The sequence below is a fragment of the Chaetodon trifascialis genome, chromosome 2 (assembly GCF_039877785.1).
Source record: "Chaetodon trifascialis isolate fChaTrf1 chromosome 2, fChaTrf1.hap1, whole genome shotgun sequence".
In the NCBI taxonomy this organism is placed as follows: Eukaryota; Metazoa; Chordata; class Actinopteri; order Chaetodontiformes; family Chaetodontidae; genus Chaetodon; species Chaetodon trifascialis.
The window spans coordinates 101349-117500 of NC_092057.1; the positions used below are offsets into that span (position 1 = coordinate 101349).

The 16152-nt window shown below is 42.6% G+C and overlaps 1 protein-coding gene across 1 annotated transcript in view; it reads right to left on the reverse strand.

Annotated features, from left to right (window-relative positions):
- The window catches only part of LOC139338871 (voltage-dependent T-type calcium channel subunit alpha-1I), a 256645-nt gene that overhangs the window by 16697 nt on the left and 223796 nt on the right, over window positions 1-16152 (reverse strand). The window contains exons 31-33 of the mRNA XM_070974174.1: window positions 11441-11519; window positions 9881-10002; window positions 5816-6268 (exon numbers count right to left, since the gene is read on the reverse strand). Coding sequence (XP_070830275.1) covers window positions 5816-6268; window positions 9881-10002; window positions 11441-11519 — 654 coding nt within the window. The remainder of the gene's footprint in view (window positions 1-5815; window positions 6269-9880; window positions 10003-11440; window positions 11520-16152) is intronic.

Below are 16152 nucleotides of genomic sequence, written 5' to 3' on the forward strand. Positions count from 1 at the left end.
CTTTTTCTAACAGCAAACAAACCCAACGCACAACCTCTCTGGTGGAGGAACAGCAATAGAAACAATGAATGATTATAAATGCCTTTGATAAAACAATCATACTAAGATTCAAGGTCCATTAGTGGCTGTTCTGGAGATTTTGACTGTATCACACAACCTTTCTCAGCAGATGGATTTTATATTCTAGTTAATAATGCTTGCGTACCTATATTACCTTACCCTGTTCTTGCATCGGGAGATTAAGTTACGTTTTTTAGTTCCCCAGTTGCTGCTTATTAACATTACCATAACTGTGCTGCTATCCTTGGATATTAAAGTCTCATTTTGCATGCAACATTTATGGTTTGGAAATCATTGTTGTGGAGCAATACATTAACATTATATGACTTTCAGTCAGCAAAATTGCATGGACAAAGACACACACACACACACACACACACACACACACACACACACACACACACACACACACACACACACACACACACACACACACACACACACACACACACACACACACAGCTTGGCACAGCAGAGAGCGTGGAATGACGATAATTATGTACACTCAGAGCCTACAGGTTGATGCTGGGGTGGAGGTAGGTCCAATCATCTCTGCTCAGCTATGAACAGCAGCAGCAGCAGCGAGTGATTGTGGCAACAGGCAGCATAAGAGTGCGAACAGCTGAACTACACCGTCATGATGAAAGTGCATTGGAGATGTTCCAGTGAATACGCTGCTTGATAGTAGCACTAGCTGAACTAGCTTGCAGGCTTTGTTTCATTTATGTGCCACCGATTATTGTTCACACTACATAGGACACATAGGAACAGCAGTTGGCAGCAGCACAGAGGCAGCAGCAGCTGCAGTCTTCCTTCAGTGTCCATTTTGAACCTGTTCAGCCAAAATACTGCTGCCTAAAAGAGGATACTTCCAGTCAGAGGTACATACATAGTTGTGAGTGACATGAGAGACATCATACATCTAGTATGTGAGGTGCAGCATGGAGTAAAGATGGAGATCTATAGTATGTCTGTTCCTGCCTGCTGTGCACTGCACATAAATGCACAGTGGCAGTATGCCAGTTTGTTTGTGTAACGGATGGATCTGACCTGCACTACATGGAGGGAAGACTAATGAGGGACAGGTGAAAGTAATTTGCAACCACAAGGGCAGGAAGGAGACAAAGACAGGAAGTAGATAAAACACAACACATGAGGAGGAACTTGTTCAAGTTACCTTTAAAAGTAAAATTACCCATCACCAGTCCCTGAGATGAGAAATCAATCAGACTGAAGTGCTCTACTGCCTCTTAATTGATCACAGTTCTGTGTGTTTACATACTTTCATACTAAGTTTTTATAATTCTTTTGTAAACTTATGCTTGTCTTGGTTGATCATGCTGGCTTCTTTGGGAGAAAACATCTAAATCTCAGTGTGAATGCTCATAAAAATAGGCCAAACACTGTGTTAACAAAACCATTTGCTGGCTAATCAGAAAAGAGACTTAAAATACAATGGATATAGGACGACACGTGAAAAGAGTTCCACCTCTTTCTCATCTCTCTTTTTACTCCCCTTCTGGTTAAAAATACCAGTAGGCTGACAGACAATGAGCTATAAGCACAATGAGGCTGTGGCGGAGCCTGCCACCCACTCACAATCTCCCTGTGTCTTCCAACCCTTCCAACGTCAGCCTCCCTCTCTTCTCTCCTCTCTCACCCATTGATTCAGTGTCATTCTTTAAGATGGATGACAGAACTAATTTCCCTAGGTCTGAAACAAAGTACAGAAGATTACTTAGGTTCATTAGGGCCACATACGCAGTTCTAAATGTACCAGGGCTTAGTGGTTAAAAAGAATACAAACAACAACAAAAAATCCCAGAAGAAATCACATTCCTGATGATATTAGCTAAAGGGGTGGACACACATTATGACAAGTGTTCTGACAAAGTTTGTCTGAGTCTCTCTCAGAATTAGATGGTATTGGGGGGGAAATAAATCCATACAGTCTGTGTGGCAGTAATGCATTTTTTAGCCACTTGGTGGCAGCAGAACACAATACTGACATATTAAGGATATAATAGCGAAAATAATTGTAACCTATTACCTATAAACACACAGAACAATTCATTTGGAGTCATGTTTCTAGCCACTTGAAGAACAGTCCAATATTCACTTTCTTTTGACCTCTGTTTTGATCTACATTCATCTATCTATCTATACCGCCTATCCCTTTCGGGGTTGCGGGGGGCTGGAGCCTATCCCAGCTACAATGGGCGAGAGGCGGGGTACACCCTGAACCGGTCGCCAGCCGATTGCAGGGCCACATGCAAAGACAGACAAACATTCACACTCACACTCACACCTACGGACAATTTAGAGTCATCAATTAACCTAATGAGCATGTTTTTGGTCTGTGGGAGGAAGCCGGAGTACCCGGAGAGAACCCACGCATGCACGGGAAGAACATGCAAACTTCACACAGAAAGGCCCCGCCTGACCCGGGGATCGAACCGGCAACCTTCTTGCTGTGAGGCACCCGCACTACCTGCTGCGCCACCGTGCAGCCCATCTACATTTATCTCTAAGGAAAATATATGAAACAGTTCCTTGCTGCAGCTCGAAGAGCCAAAAATCAAAACGATCCAAAATAGAAAGTGTGCAATTAGATCTAATCTAATCTTTTACAACCCAGGTCATCAGGTTTCAGTATAGAGGCACTTAGCCTGCTGATCTTACAGCTACTATAATCAATACTGAATATATAATGAACCAATGATCTAATGTGAAAGTTGCTTGCTAATGAAGAGGAAGAGAGTTATCACTTCACTTTGCAGTTCATCTCAGCTCCATGAGGCATTTCAGCAGCCCACTGTCCTGTTTTTTCCGGCCCACAACTTGATCAGTTTCTCTGTTCCCATCAACTTGTTTTCAGCTTCAACAGGCAGCTGTTGTCAGTGAAAACGCTCTGACACCTGCCCAAACAGCACACAGACAACATCAGTGACTATTTGGTGAATGTAGTGGAGGATTTAGCAGCTAAAGAGACTGATATTTCCCTCAGGAGCCGATAAAGAGCAGAGTAGGTATTACAGTTGCGTTCATCAGCGGGACACAGATAAGACTCCAAAGGAGTGCTAATGTCGTTCCATGTCTGCTGAATGGGTGATAGCATGCAGCTATCTGTCAGTGTTCCAGTAACAGCTTGTTACTGCTGCCCCGAAGAGGCCATGAAATCAGTTAAAGCCAGTTTTAGCTCACATCACTGTTAGAAAGTTCATCCACGTCCAGCTCTCTCAGCAGTTTAGTCCTTATTTCTAATGTTGTAAAATCATAGTATATCAAAGTGCTACCCCTGAATATGGCATGAAATCCATATTGTAATCATCTGCCAGTCCATTTCAATGCTTTCATGTTCAATATTCTGCATTTCATAAACTGCTCAGATGCTGTGTCAAACTGCACCCCCCTTACAAGCATCAAGCTACCAGTTGCATGGCAACAAACGGTAACTCACAGGAATTATGTTCTGTCACCAATGCTTGTACTGTTAATGTTAGCAATGTCGGTGGACAACAGAGTTTAATTTGGAAGTGATATGGAAAAGCCACTACAGAAAAAACAAAACAAAACAAAACATGTAGGAAAAGGAAGTTTCAGGAAAAATGGATCAACACTGATGACTAATGAACAGGTGAATTTAATGTTAAGCGGCATTAAGTTATGTTGGTGGTAATGTTCGGCATTTCTCGCTTCTATATGTTTCTAGAACAAGCTGAGCTTTAACACGACAGATGAACTTTGTCTGCTGAAAATGTCAGACCATATGAGAAAATAATTAGCAATAGTCCAGACTGGCCCTCTGTTGTTATGGCTTTCTAAGTATAAAGCAGAGCTGGCAATCAGGAGCCAACACCCAGCTCCTTCTATTTCCACGAATCAGTGTTTGTGTTTATGGGGTCATTTCTAATGAGCCACCTTGCAGTTTACTTGTCGCCTGCCCAAGCACATTAAAGTGAAAGAGGAAACCCTCCACCGTAGACTCGTCTGCTGCAGCTGCACCTTCAGACTCTCCTCAGAACCATTCAGGCAGTGAGCTGCATCAGAGCAGCCGGTCACTCAATAAGCTCAAGCAGTTTGTAGCTCATTCAGCCACATTGAGCGCAGACTTGCTTCAGCTTAGTCACTTGCTCTCCTCTCATTTTCTCTCTCCCCTTCCCTTGCTCTCACTTGTCATTTATATTTATTCTATTTTCCCTCTCTCCATTTCCAGATTTTTCCTTTCCGCTGCCTCTCTTGTGTTTCTGCCTTTGTTTGTTTATTTACTTGTTTCTTTCCGCCTCAGCAAGCGTACTTCTAAAAATACCTGTTCTTGTCTGCAGGTGCTATAATTTTATGTGAGTGTGATTATAGATGGAGTTTGTACTGACTTGCTGGCTGAGATGCAGCAATCAGGGAGCTGACGAATGAGAGGCACCACCGCCACTGCCCGCACTCAAGGTATTTTTAGATCGGTGGGGACAGCGGCCATTTCATATCTTTGCACGTGTTTGTGCATGTGAGGCCTCTGCAGAAGTTTAAGGGCTAGGGTAGCATGTTCATGTGAAGTGTACAGAAGTCACCAGAATCTTGTCTTTGCACAAGTACAGCTGTGGTATTTCATGAATGAAAACATCTCAGATGCTGAGCAGACCCCGAATGTTCATGAAATCTTGACATAAACAGCACATACAAGCCAATCATGTATTGGGTTCGGTATGTAGTGTATGTTTAATTTAGCACACAATATATCCACAGCCCGTTTTGGGCCTCATGCAAGAATTTTTTTGCCATCTTATCCTAAACTTCTTTTTTCTGTGTGATTTGTTCATGCAAGTGTTCCAAGTCAGAGTCCCCAAACTCTCTTAACTGCACAAACGTGTCATTAATACTGTAACTTCTTTCAACACCATCACTGCCACCTCTTCAAGACGAGGTGCGTGCTTGTCAGATAGTTTTCATAATTGCCCCCCAACACACACACACACACACACACACACACACACACACACACACACACACACACACACACACACACACACACACACATCTAAGTTACATATCAAGGCTGCTTCTACAGCACAACAGCACTTATTTCGAAGTCATAACAATCGTTATTAAAGTTATATCAAAGCTCAAACAAACTTTTCGACTCAAGTTTTCCCGGTTTAGAATATAAACATGCAGCGGCACGTGTTCTGACGAAAAGCAGACAGAAAGTCCACATTACTCCTAACCTTAAAATCATTACATGGGTTACCTGTCTGTTTCAGAATTCACTTTTTGGTTTTAAATCACTGAATGGCTTTGTCCTGTCCTATCGGTCCGACATGGTTGAGACATATGTGCCTGCCGGGTCGCTTAGATCCTCTGACTCTGAGCTGTTGACTGAACTAAAGGGCACAGACAGGCAGCCTTTGTTAATTAAGCCTCCAAACTCTGGAGCAGCCCTACTGAAGGTCTTAAAAGTTCTAAATCTGCTTTCTCCTGAAGGGTCTTTTCTTTTTCACCTGTTTTATGTTAAGCACTTTGTGTAATTATTATTAATACGACTCCAGTGAAAACAAAAAAAAAAGAATATCAGGTATAATAACAATGAAATATCAGTTAAACTGATTTCACAGTGATCATCATCATCAAAGGGATGCAATTTGCAATTTGCATGTTACCAACATGCAGAAACAACTATATTGCTTAACTCTTTTCTGCATTATCAAAGGAGGAAGAAGGGCTGTGTCAGCAATATTTGCTGAGTGGCTGAAGGTCCACTTACCTGCGCAGGAGAAAAGAGCCGACATCGACTGTGTGCATGTCCCTCATGAGCTGCACCGCCACCTCCTCCTTCTCGTAGCGGTGTGATCACCCCGCTGCCTGAACACCCGACCGTCCCCGCTGTAATTATGCCAGATGCTCCTCCACCCACACCGGCCCCGCTCGCAGGGCCACCTGTGGCCCCGGCGATGGCGCCAATGCCCCCCATCATGCAGCAGAGGCCTCCCTGAGCCAGCTCCAGCTCGATCTCAGCGTCCATCTCAGCGTCCTCCTGCGCCTCCTTGTTGGAGTCGTCCAGATGCTTCATGAGCACAGCCACCACCACGTTTATCAGCACAAACTGAGCCGTGAGCACAAAGGACACGAAATACATTGGGGAGATGAACTGTAGTCCAGCGTGGCAGCCGTAGTCGCTGCCTGGACCATCTTGAGGTGGGCACTCCCTCAGTGTGTCCTGGTGGGTGGTGGGGTTTTGGGAGGGTGTTGGGGTGAGGAAGACAGGAAGGGTCAGACAGAAGAAGAGGAGGAGAAAAAGAAAACAGGAGGGAAATGTAGAGGGACAGATCAATTAGCTGAAAAAGAGTTCATTGTAAGTGAACAGAGAGCAGCTGAACCTAATAATGTTCATCATAGACTTCTAATGTAGTGTGTACTACCTTAATTTGATGTTGCATTCGTTGATAAAATGTCGGGGCACCACCTTCCTCAGCTAAGAAGGACTGCAGAGATTAACTGCTATAACGCTGATAAATACTAACGAATGAGCTAACGGTAAACCAGTCTGATAACCTGAAGTGTAAATTCTGGATACAGGGATCGTAAATATTCAGTTCAAAAGGACACCGTCTAACCAGGACTTAAATCAAAATATCATTTATTAAGCAGAATTGTGGATAATGGGTAATGTACCATGAACAATAAGACAGAAGATATGAGGTGATATGACAGAACAAACAAGAAACTTATGGCAACACAAGGGTAAATAAATTGGCGATAGTGAGAGGCAGTCTAAACGGAGTAATGGGGACGCGAACGCGGAGTTAAGGGAAAGAACGATTAATGGAGAGAATTTGGACAAATTGACCTAATCTTAACCTCACGGACCAACTCTTATTCAAACCCACTTAGCGTGCCTACTTGGTTGCTGGCGTCCCGTTGTGCTCTGCTCCGAACTGGCTCGAAGACGTTCCAGATGTTCGTCCGCGGCTCGATCTACTTGGTGGTCTAGTGGAAGGCCCAGACCTCCAAGATGACAAACTGGTGCGGAACGGGGCGTCTCTGGAACTGGTTCGGCGGTCGGTTACAGATGATGGACTGCTCCGGATGGTTGTGAACCGGACCAAGGATCAACAGCTGGCCGCAGGGTTTGGTTCGGTTGAGTCCGTGACGGATTATTTTAGACTGATAGTACAAATTAAGAGTCTCTTCGATGGCCGGTCGAAGAAGGCTACAAAATTAGTATTACTTGCCTAATTTCACTAATGAAAACAAAACAAAACGTTTGGCTAAAGAGGAAGTTAACTTTGAAGTTTACGGCAAATTATAAGAATACGTCTTCTGAAGATTATTTACGCTACCCGGAATGGCTTGGAGTAGCTCGAAGACGAAAACTTAAAGAGCAAAACGACTGTGCAAAACTTAAGACAAAAGCAAAGAAAGGAATTCAGCTGAGAGTAACTAGACGTGAAAGAAAACAAAGGAACAGAACAAAAGAACAAAACAAAACTAAAAATCTACTACAAATCTACTCTACTATAAAATCTACTATAACTCTTACTCTACTGAAACGCGCACTACACGCAGTTTTTAAAGGTCGCTCCGGGGCGTGTCGAAAGGCAGGCCATCGAATCACGGGAGACTCTTTGTGACGCGCGGTGTAATCTCGCCTCATGGAGCTGAACTAATCAAAGAATCATACGAGGGGCTCATCTGCTTCTCACTATGGTCAATCACATATAATTTCAATGACCAATTTTCAATGGCACTTCAACATTGTTTACAGCATGCATTAGACACTTTCTATGGTTGGGTGAAAACATTAAATGATAATCATGGTACAGTTTTATCCCAACAGGTATAATAACTCAATGAATAACTAATACAAAAATAAAGGTAGGAATAAAGAGAGGCAGATTATATTTGTCAAAAATTGATTATCACGATAACGGTTACTTATCGATAAATGTACAAAGTCAAGCATATTCAATCTGACGGTTAGGAAACTCTGGATGGTAGTATAGTTTGTGGTGACAGTTCATACAACTTTTATAAAACCGTTAAAATCACAACTTAGTCATACTTTGGGTCAGAGATACGGGAAAAACATCAATGTTATGCGTACCCCGAGTCCTGTAGGTTGAAAACATGAAAAGTTAAGTTTGACATAAGATCTGGTTATCTTGGAGTGTTGAGGAAAACACACAAACGTGAGTCACTAGTTGCTTCAAGGGATGTCCGGTTTACGACCATCAGCATTTGCTGATGTCTGTGGATTCTTCTGAGGCCTGCTATTTGTCTCTTCAGGCAGTCTTGTTGTATGGAGTCCTCGGGCTATTGGGGAAGTAATTAGCATAGCGTGGGACATCCTGATTTAGAGATAGGCGTTGACCTTTTGGCTTTCTTTCTTCAGTGTGTGAGTAAAGTAGTTTACTGAACCAGACTTCCTGTCTCTCTTCGAAATCAGATTGCATTATAGGTAAACCAGGCGGTCTATAATTCAATCGGTTGGCGGGTTTACACCTCCATTTCCTTTGAGTATCACCAGAAAAGGAGGGAAAGAAGGGGTCAGTTAAAGGCCGGTTCTGCTACAGACTGAAGGTGCCCCGTGGACAAAGTTCCAAGTTTAGATTCAGTGTTTCTCACCAAAACACGCCAGTCTCTTTGCTATGTAACAGCTGAGCCGATCACAGTGACACATGAAGACGACAGTTCAACAAACAGAAAGATATGCCTCAAATGGGAGGTTTAGCAACACATCTGTCACACTGCCTTCAGGTGGCGCCGCTCTATTCAGTCCCAGTAAGTAATGACAGTGTGATAATGAGCCACCATGCACAATACCAGGACCCTGAATGAAAGGCAGCTAAATGGAATTCAGCTATTATTAGTTTTATTTACACCTGTGCTTTTCCTACTGTGACAAGTCAAAATGTCCTGCATCAAAAAGGCCTGTTACACAAAACTGAGTAAAGAATACAAGATCCTCACATTGATTTCACACAGAATTCTGCCCAGCGACTCATCAGTTACTAAACATATTGTTTCTGAACGAATAAAAGAAAATCTAAAGCAAAGATTAGGACTTGTAAAACTGCTAGTATGTTTGTTTTATGAGAATCTGAATAGTTTTAAGGGAATAATCTGATGAGTAATTCCTCTATGTTCAGTAAAGGAGACTCAGACTCAAACACTGAAGCTTTTAATGAGCACACTGTCAGACACACAATCCGGCTTGTTGAAAGCTTGAGGACCGACAGATTTTCCTGTCCGTCTTCCTTTCGTCAACAGTCAGTCACTCTTTCTAACAGCCTAATCAGCACTGATTAACTTAACCTCAGAGATGGGCTGTGATAAAATTTTAAGAGCTCCAGGTACTTCGGAGTGATTAGAGTGAGAGATGAGAGAATGAAGAGGGGGATCAAATATGCAGATTACTGTGAGTGGAAATTTGAATCTTTATTCATCCATGTAAGGTTTTTGTTGAGTGCACATTTATGATTTCAACAACATCTTTTCTAAAGGACATGCTCATTACTCACTCATTTCCCCTTCCTAAATATCATCTGGTCCGGGGACCTTCAATTACAGTTCTTTTGGGTTTGAATCTGTGCTGAGATTGGTGTAAAATAGGTTTAGGCTGCTCAAAAACAGCTTGCATGCATGTCTAGACTCTTAAGAGCAGCTTTGGAGTGTCCCCTGACTGTCTCTCATCTCAGAAAATGTGTCTCCACTGGAGGGGATGAGGTGACAATGTGAAAAAGTGAAACCTGATCATCTTAGTTGATTACATACAAATGTCAAGAGATAAGAGTGATACAAAGACAGTCTGCAGCTATAAACTAAGTACCTTCATGATGCCATTCCAGTTGTCACCGGTGGAAACCTGAAAGAGTGTGAGGAAGGCCATGCCGAAGTTTTCAAAGGTGGCGTGTCGGCTCATTCCTTCACAAGGGTAGTCAGCGTTACACACTGATGAGAAAAGAAAGAGAGGAAAGGAAGAGTTCACAAAGATCACAACTTTAAATTGGTTTCTTTGGTCAAAACAGTTGTGAAAAAGTTCCCTCAGCAGGCAATTTGAGGGACGATGAAGGAGGGATGCCATCCTCTTTGTTAACAAAACGGCCAAAATGCATCCGTCTTGTTAACCTGCCATCCTCCCTCTCTATCTCCTAACAGCAGAGAGAGTGAAGGGGCAGAGGGGCTCTTTGGTTGAGTGTGTTAGTCTATTTGATCCTTTAACTGACTGTGGTTTGTGCAGGTTAGACTCTATGGCCTCGACCACAGCTCTGAAATATCAGCTGGGCTGTGTATTGATGAATCCGTCGAGCTGTCCATGTTGCTGAAGTAGCAGGCAGATTTCTAATTGCGTTTTTTTCTTAGTCCCGCCCTTTTGTCAGTTTCATTTTGGATCTATAATATTCTCTGTACTATATACTATAAATGCTCAGTTATAAGGTATACTGTAGCCCATATACTCCATAACTGATTAATGTGACAAGTAGTAGAGTATACTTGCAGAAGAGCAAGAGGATCATAGAGACACACTGCTGCCTGTAGTACTCCCCTAATATTCCAATAGTATTTCTATGATTACTCGGTAGTGTCTGGACTGCTGAAAATAGACCCATGGGGGTAAACCCGAAATGAACCATAACCCCCCCAGTGAGCCATATCTTGCAAACAAAATTCACGAATGAGTAAAGAACTGGACCACACTGATTCACAGGCTGTGAATCAGTGTGGTCCAGTTGAGACCATTACATCTTCATCTGAGTCAGAGAGAGATACAGACGACCAGGAATAAGTGGACGTTTGTCATCGGGTGATAGTTTGATCTGTTTGATAATGGATCCAAGAAAAGCAGAGTTCATCTGCCACATGTGCCAAAAGCCACTTGGACTCACAGTTCTGGTAAAGCGTCATCAGGTTGCACTTTGGTGGCAAAGAGCAATGGAAACCAACATAAATCAAATCTCTGTAACCTTTACTACACATATTGGACTTGTGTGCCTGACAAATTACAATTCATTTTCATTCTGGTGTTTACTTCACTTAATACTTTGCCTTATTGATTGAAATTTCACATTGCAATTGCATTGCAACACAAGTTTTGTCCTTTTCTTCACAACAATATAGAGGAATAAAACATTTTTTAAGATAGAGATTCTTATATATTATTACAGGTCTTGAGAAGAGGATTCGTATTTCCTTCATTTGACCAGTCAACAACAAACTGGAAAGCTACTTTCCTGTTCAGGCACAACAGAGAGGCCCAACAGAGGGATGGCTAATGAAAAAGCACAACACTGAAGAGCCACATGGTGTTGTGATCATTAGTAAAAGTGCTTGAAAAGTGCTTGAAACAGCTAATTTGACAAGGAATTTGTTGGGAGCAGAGCAGACTTACCCAGCTCTCCAAACAGCTCCACTCCCAGAGCTGCGTAGATGAAGAACAGCAACATGAAGAGCAGGCCAAGGTTTCCCACCTGTCACACAGAAAGGAACATCGTGTGAACAGAGGTAACTCATAGGGCTCTATTTTCGACTCCGGCGCGGCGCATGCTGCACACCCCGCGCAGTGGTATTTTCGTGCAGCGCAGGCAGGCGCACAGCGCACTTGGTATTTTGGTAAACCAAGGCGTACAGAGGTGAGCCAGGATGGGTGTTGCGGCGCAGTAGGGGGAGGTGTCCGCATAATCAGCTGGCGCATTTGGATTTTCGTCCCATTTCGGTCTGCGCTGGCGGCGCAAAAGTGCGCTAAAAAGTCGCCACCCAGACCTGGTCAACTCTGTGCGCCAGCGGCGCACCGCCGGGCAAGTGGATTTTCGTAAACCGGCGGAGTCGTACGCTCACGTCACCAATACCTCACAGTCAGGTTTCCACAGTGTCTGGCATTTCACTGCGATCAATAATAAGCAACAGCCACGATTCAATGCAGCTATCTGAGTCACATATAGTCACAGACACATACAAGCAGACCTAAATTTATTTATTTTGATCAGTATCTCATCTGACCATATCACAAGCGCGTTCGGCACGCGTAATGGTCACTCACCCTGACTGAATGTACACAGGTGAAACAGGGATGCAAACTAATCAATTAACGTCGCTGTGCCAACCAGAAACAGCCGTGGCGTCCTACAGAGCAGATATACTGTATCTATCTATCTATCTATCGCACTCGAGAGACAGAGACAGACACATGGAAAAAACGTAAATGATGATCGCTGTCCGCTGTTACCCACGTGACGTCATTTCATTCCAAATACAAATGTTATCATAGTAATGCTTAACGTTATCTACAAAGATGGAGTACATCACTGCTTTGAGGAGGATGAGGAGGATGAGGATTTACCATCTAAGGACCTCATATTTAGACATGAGTGACATCATTCTCCTCCTTGGAGAAGTTTGGGCGTCGGACACTTTCCTGCGTGGGCTCAGTCATCCTCGAAACTTGCCATGCGCCTCACCAGTGGCGTTTTTAAAGGTGAGGCGAGGAGCTGGTGTGATGGATGAAGATTTGACTCGGCTGTGACAAACCCACTCCACGCCTTCTCCCCTCCCCTCTCCTCTCTGGCGGCGGAGTCGAAAATAGAGCCCATACAGTTGTTTTCACTCCATTAAATCAGGTTCGTTTATAGGTATGTACAGTGGTATGGGTATGTTACGGTGGTTCATATTTTGCATATGTTCCAGCAGTTTGACTTTCCTTGTGCTGTACCTACTGTATCTTTGAAGTTTCGGTTAAATAGCACAAAGTAAACTTTTGTGTGGCTCACCACATCACACACAACTTGATCTCAACATTTGTTACTGTCCTTCGCAGACAGATTCCAGTATTTTCCCCATTGGTTCATTATCTCTTGAAGGCGTTCACAGCATTTACTGGAGGTCTAATTGGAGACGTCAATGGAGAAGTCAATGGGCTCATCCAGGATCCTGCAAAGATTTCAGCCAATCTGCGGGTTAACACAATCCCTCCCTGCCTCAAATCAGGGATAATCACTCTATTACAGGCTTGAATCCATCCGTGTAAGAGTCAACGTGTTCACAGATAGAGATATGCAATGCAAATAAGTAAAGGACTCCCTGGGGTGCTATAGCAGGCAATAAGCAGAATACCATTAGCTAAGTCACCTCACAGAGAAGGCAATGAAGTGCATTTGAATACAGGACTGTAGAATTTCATTAGATAAACAAACACACTGTGAGAGTGAATTTGCAAAGAATAAGACGCACACGTTGTATTGGAGGACAACGTGAGCGAGGAGACAGGGAGAGAGGGAGAAGTGGGGATATTTGGAGAGGTAAGGCAAAGCCTGAGGACCGCATTCTTCCTCTCCCCGGTCGTGCATGTTGCTGTTTCCTGGTGGATATTAAAAGCAATGATTTGGCCTGAGGCAGTTAGCAGCTTGTAACTTAAGCTCATCTGATGCCTTTAGATCCCTCGAGCAGAAAGCAAAAGCACACTGCAGGGATGAGGATGCTGTGGCATAAGAAACACCTTGCTGGATGCTATGAAGCATTAGAGCTGGAAACTAGGCAACAGAAGCCTGTGAGAAACACAGAGCAGACCTTGATATTTATACCTTTGGTTTCCACAGAGAACAATGGCTTCACTAAACATGCTCTTTTCTGCACTTAGACTAATGAGACCTCGACTCAGTCATTTGCATCATGGCAGGAAACTTTTTTGTTACAATTGTGCTGTGAATTTGGCACATAATGTGACACAATACAGGCTGACATACAAAAGGGTATTAGCCCCATCTCAAAGTGAAAGAGTCTTCAGAGAGAGAGGGGATAAAATGTTCTCAGGGAAAGCAGGACTGTGACTTTTTCCCCAACAGCAAACAACAGGAACAGAGACACCATTCAGTCTTTACTCATCTGAGGAGAAAGAGCATCCTATACTGTGTGTGCTCCAACAAAAGTTAGGTTATCAGAAAAAAGAAAAAGGAAAAGGTCCCTGTGACCATGAGTTATTTAGATGTCAGAATGCAATTTATTCATATGTTTTTATGTTTTCAAATGGTAACTTTTTCAAACCACAGCATTAAAATGTGTTTCATAATTTCTTTTTATTTTACCCTTATTTATTTATAGTGAGGTTCAGTGAGGTTTTGCATGATTATAAATAATAAAGATAGTTTTTTGAAAAGCGAAAGTGAATCTACCCTTTAAAGACATGCAGCATATCTACCCGTCAACATTTTAACCTACAGAGTGTCTTAGCAGAGTATCATTATGAGAAACTGATTAACAGGTGAGAGCGCCAGCAGCATGAGAGCAGAAACTGTGCTGTGTAACTACAGCAAAGGTGATACGGGACAAGATATCCATGTTAAAAATGCCTTTCTAATCAGATAAAAACATTTGTTGCCTCCTATTGACCTGTGATGCTCTGTGTGTGTGCTGCACCTCCAGTGACGCCCTATTAGCTTGATGATCAACAAAGGCAATGAAATCTGTTCCAACGAGAGAGCAGCGACTGGAAAGAAAACAAGTTAAAGTGGATGTAAAAAAAAGGGGGGGGGGACTATTGATTTTGAGGCTCCACTAAAGCCGGGGAGATTTGGGTGACTCTAATGTTACATCAGTGTGTCTGCATCTATTTGTGTTAATGTGCATATCTGTGTGTACATATTTTTTTTCAAATATCAGGGAGGCAAAAATCCTCCCTGGGTGAGTCAGGGCATTGATAAGGCAGCAGAACTGAAAAAAGAAACTTCTGGCTGCACACTGACTCACTCCTTTACAAATGTCTTTAATAAAGAGCTGCTTTTAAAGAGAACAGCCAGTCCAGATCAATCAGTGTATTTTTGTCTGGTTCCTTCACATTAAAAAAAGAGAATATTGGAGCACATAATGTCAGGAAAAGTCAAACAGAGGCATAAATTCAGTTACTTCTCAACTACTGCTTCTTTTTAGCTACTACCTACTTTTCAGTATCTATCAAACAATAATGAATATATGTATGTATGTATGTATATAGAGAGAGGAGATGCAGAGATGAATAATGATATCATTTTATCTTATTTTATTTTTTGCAGATTTTGGTCCTGTAATCTCATTTTGAATTAATGCTCTAAAACAGTTACAGCTTAGTTGCAGCTTGACATGGCGTTACATCAAGATACTATCTGACATAAAGTTTGATGAATGGAGCTCTTTGATGTTGTTGTGGTGCATCTTTGTGCAGTTTGTTGCCTGTATGCTTTCTCTTCTCAGAGCCTGCACTGTAAACTACAGTCATGTGAATGTGTGCGAGCAGCTGGCATCAGTGACCTCACGGCCTCCTGTCAACGAAGATGTTTCCTGGTAACCAGCAGAAACTCTTGGCAGCTACATCCCATAACTCACTAAAAAACAATAAACTGGCACAGAGAAATATATGAAAGCAAAAGTCTGCTTATATTATGCATTTTCCAGAATCCCAAAGGAAAAACCAACAATGAAAATCATGATACTGATAGCTTATTTGTCTGTGTCACTGACCTTCACTGTTGTCTGACTGTAGCGTCTGTAGTTCACTGTGGTCCCACTGCCTTGATCACCACATCCACACATAAAAATAGTCCCTTATGGATTCACTGTTCACTCCTGCTTGAGTAAGGTATGTATTTGTGACCCGTTCTTAAACATGCATACATCTTAAACAGTGGGAGTAAATGGGCTTGTGGCTGGTGATGGACTGTCGCATTGTTGATCTTGGTCTTTCGTGGGATTTGTTGACAATAACAAAAAAAAAAACACAAAACAAAAAACAGCCTCATCCTTTAATGCACCTACTAAAAGCACCACATTTGAGCATTTGTACATACTGATGGCAGAGGGTATGTCATCTCTGGTAGGCTGTACAGGAGTAATGTTTTTTTTATTACAGAACACCCAAAGCCATTTATGATAAGTTGTGCAATTTGTCAAAGCAGATGTGGCAAAGATACATCATCATTCACCTGACAAAAATCATTTCTGCCACTGAGTGCTCTATACTTAATCTGTCTTTCCTATTAAATACAGCTCCTGCTTCAGGCATAGGAAACATAGCTAATTAATAAGTGAACTGGTGGAGGCAGACAAAGACAAAGTGACAGTGATGGAAAGATGTCCAGC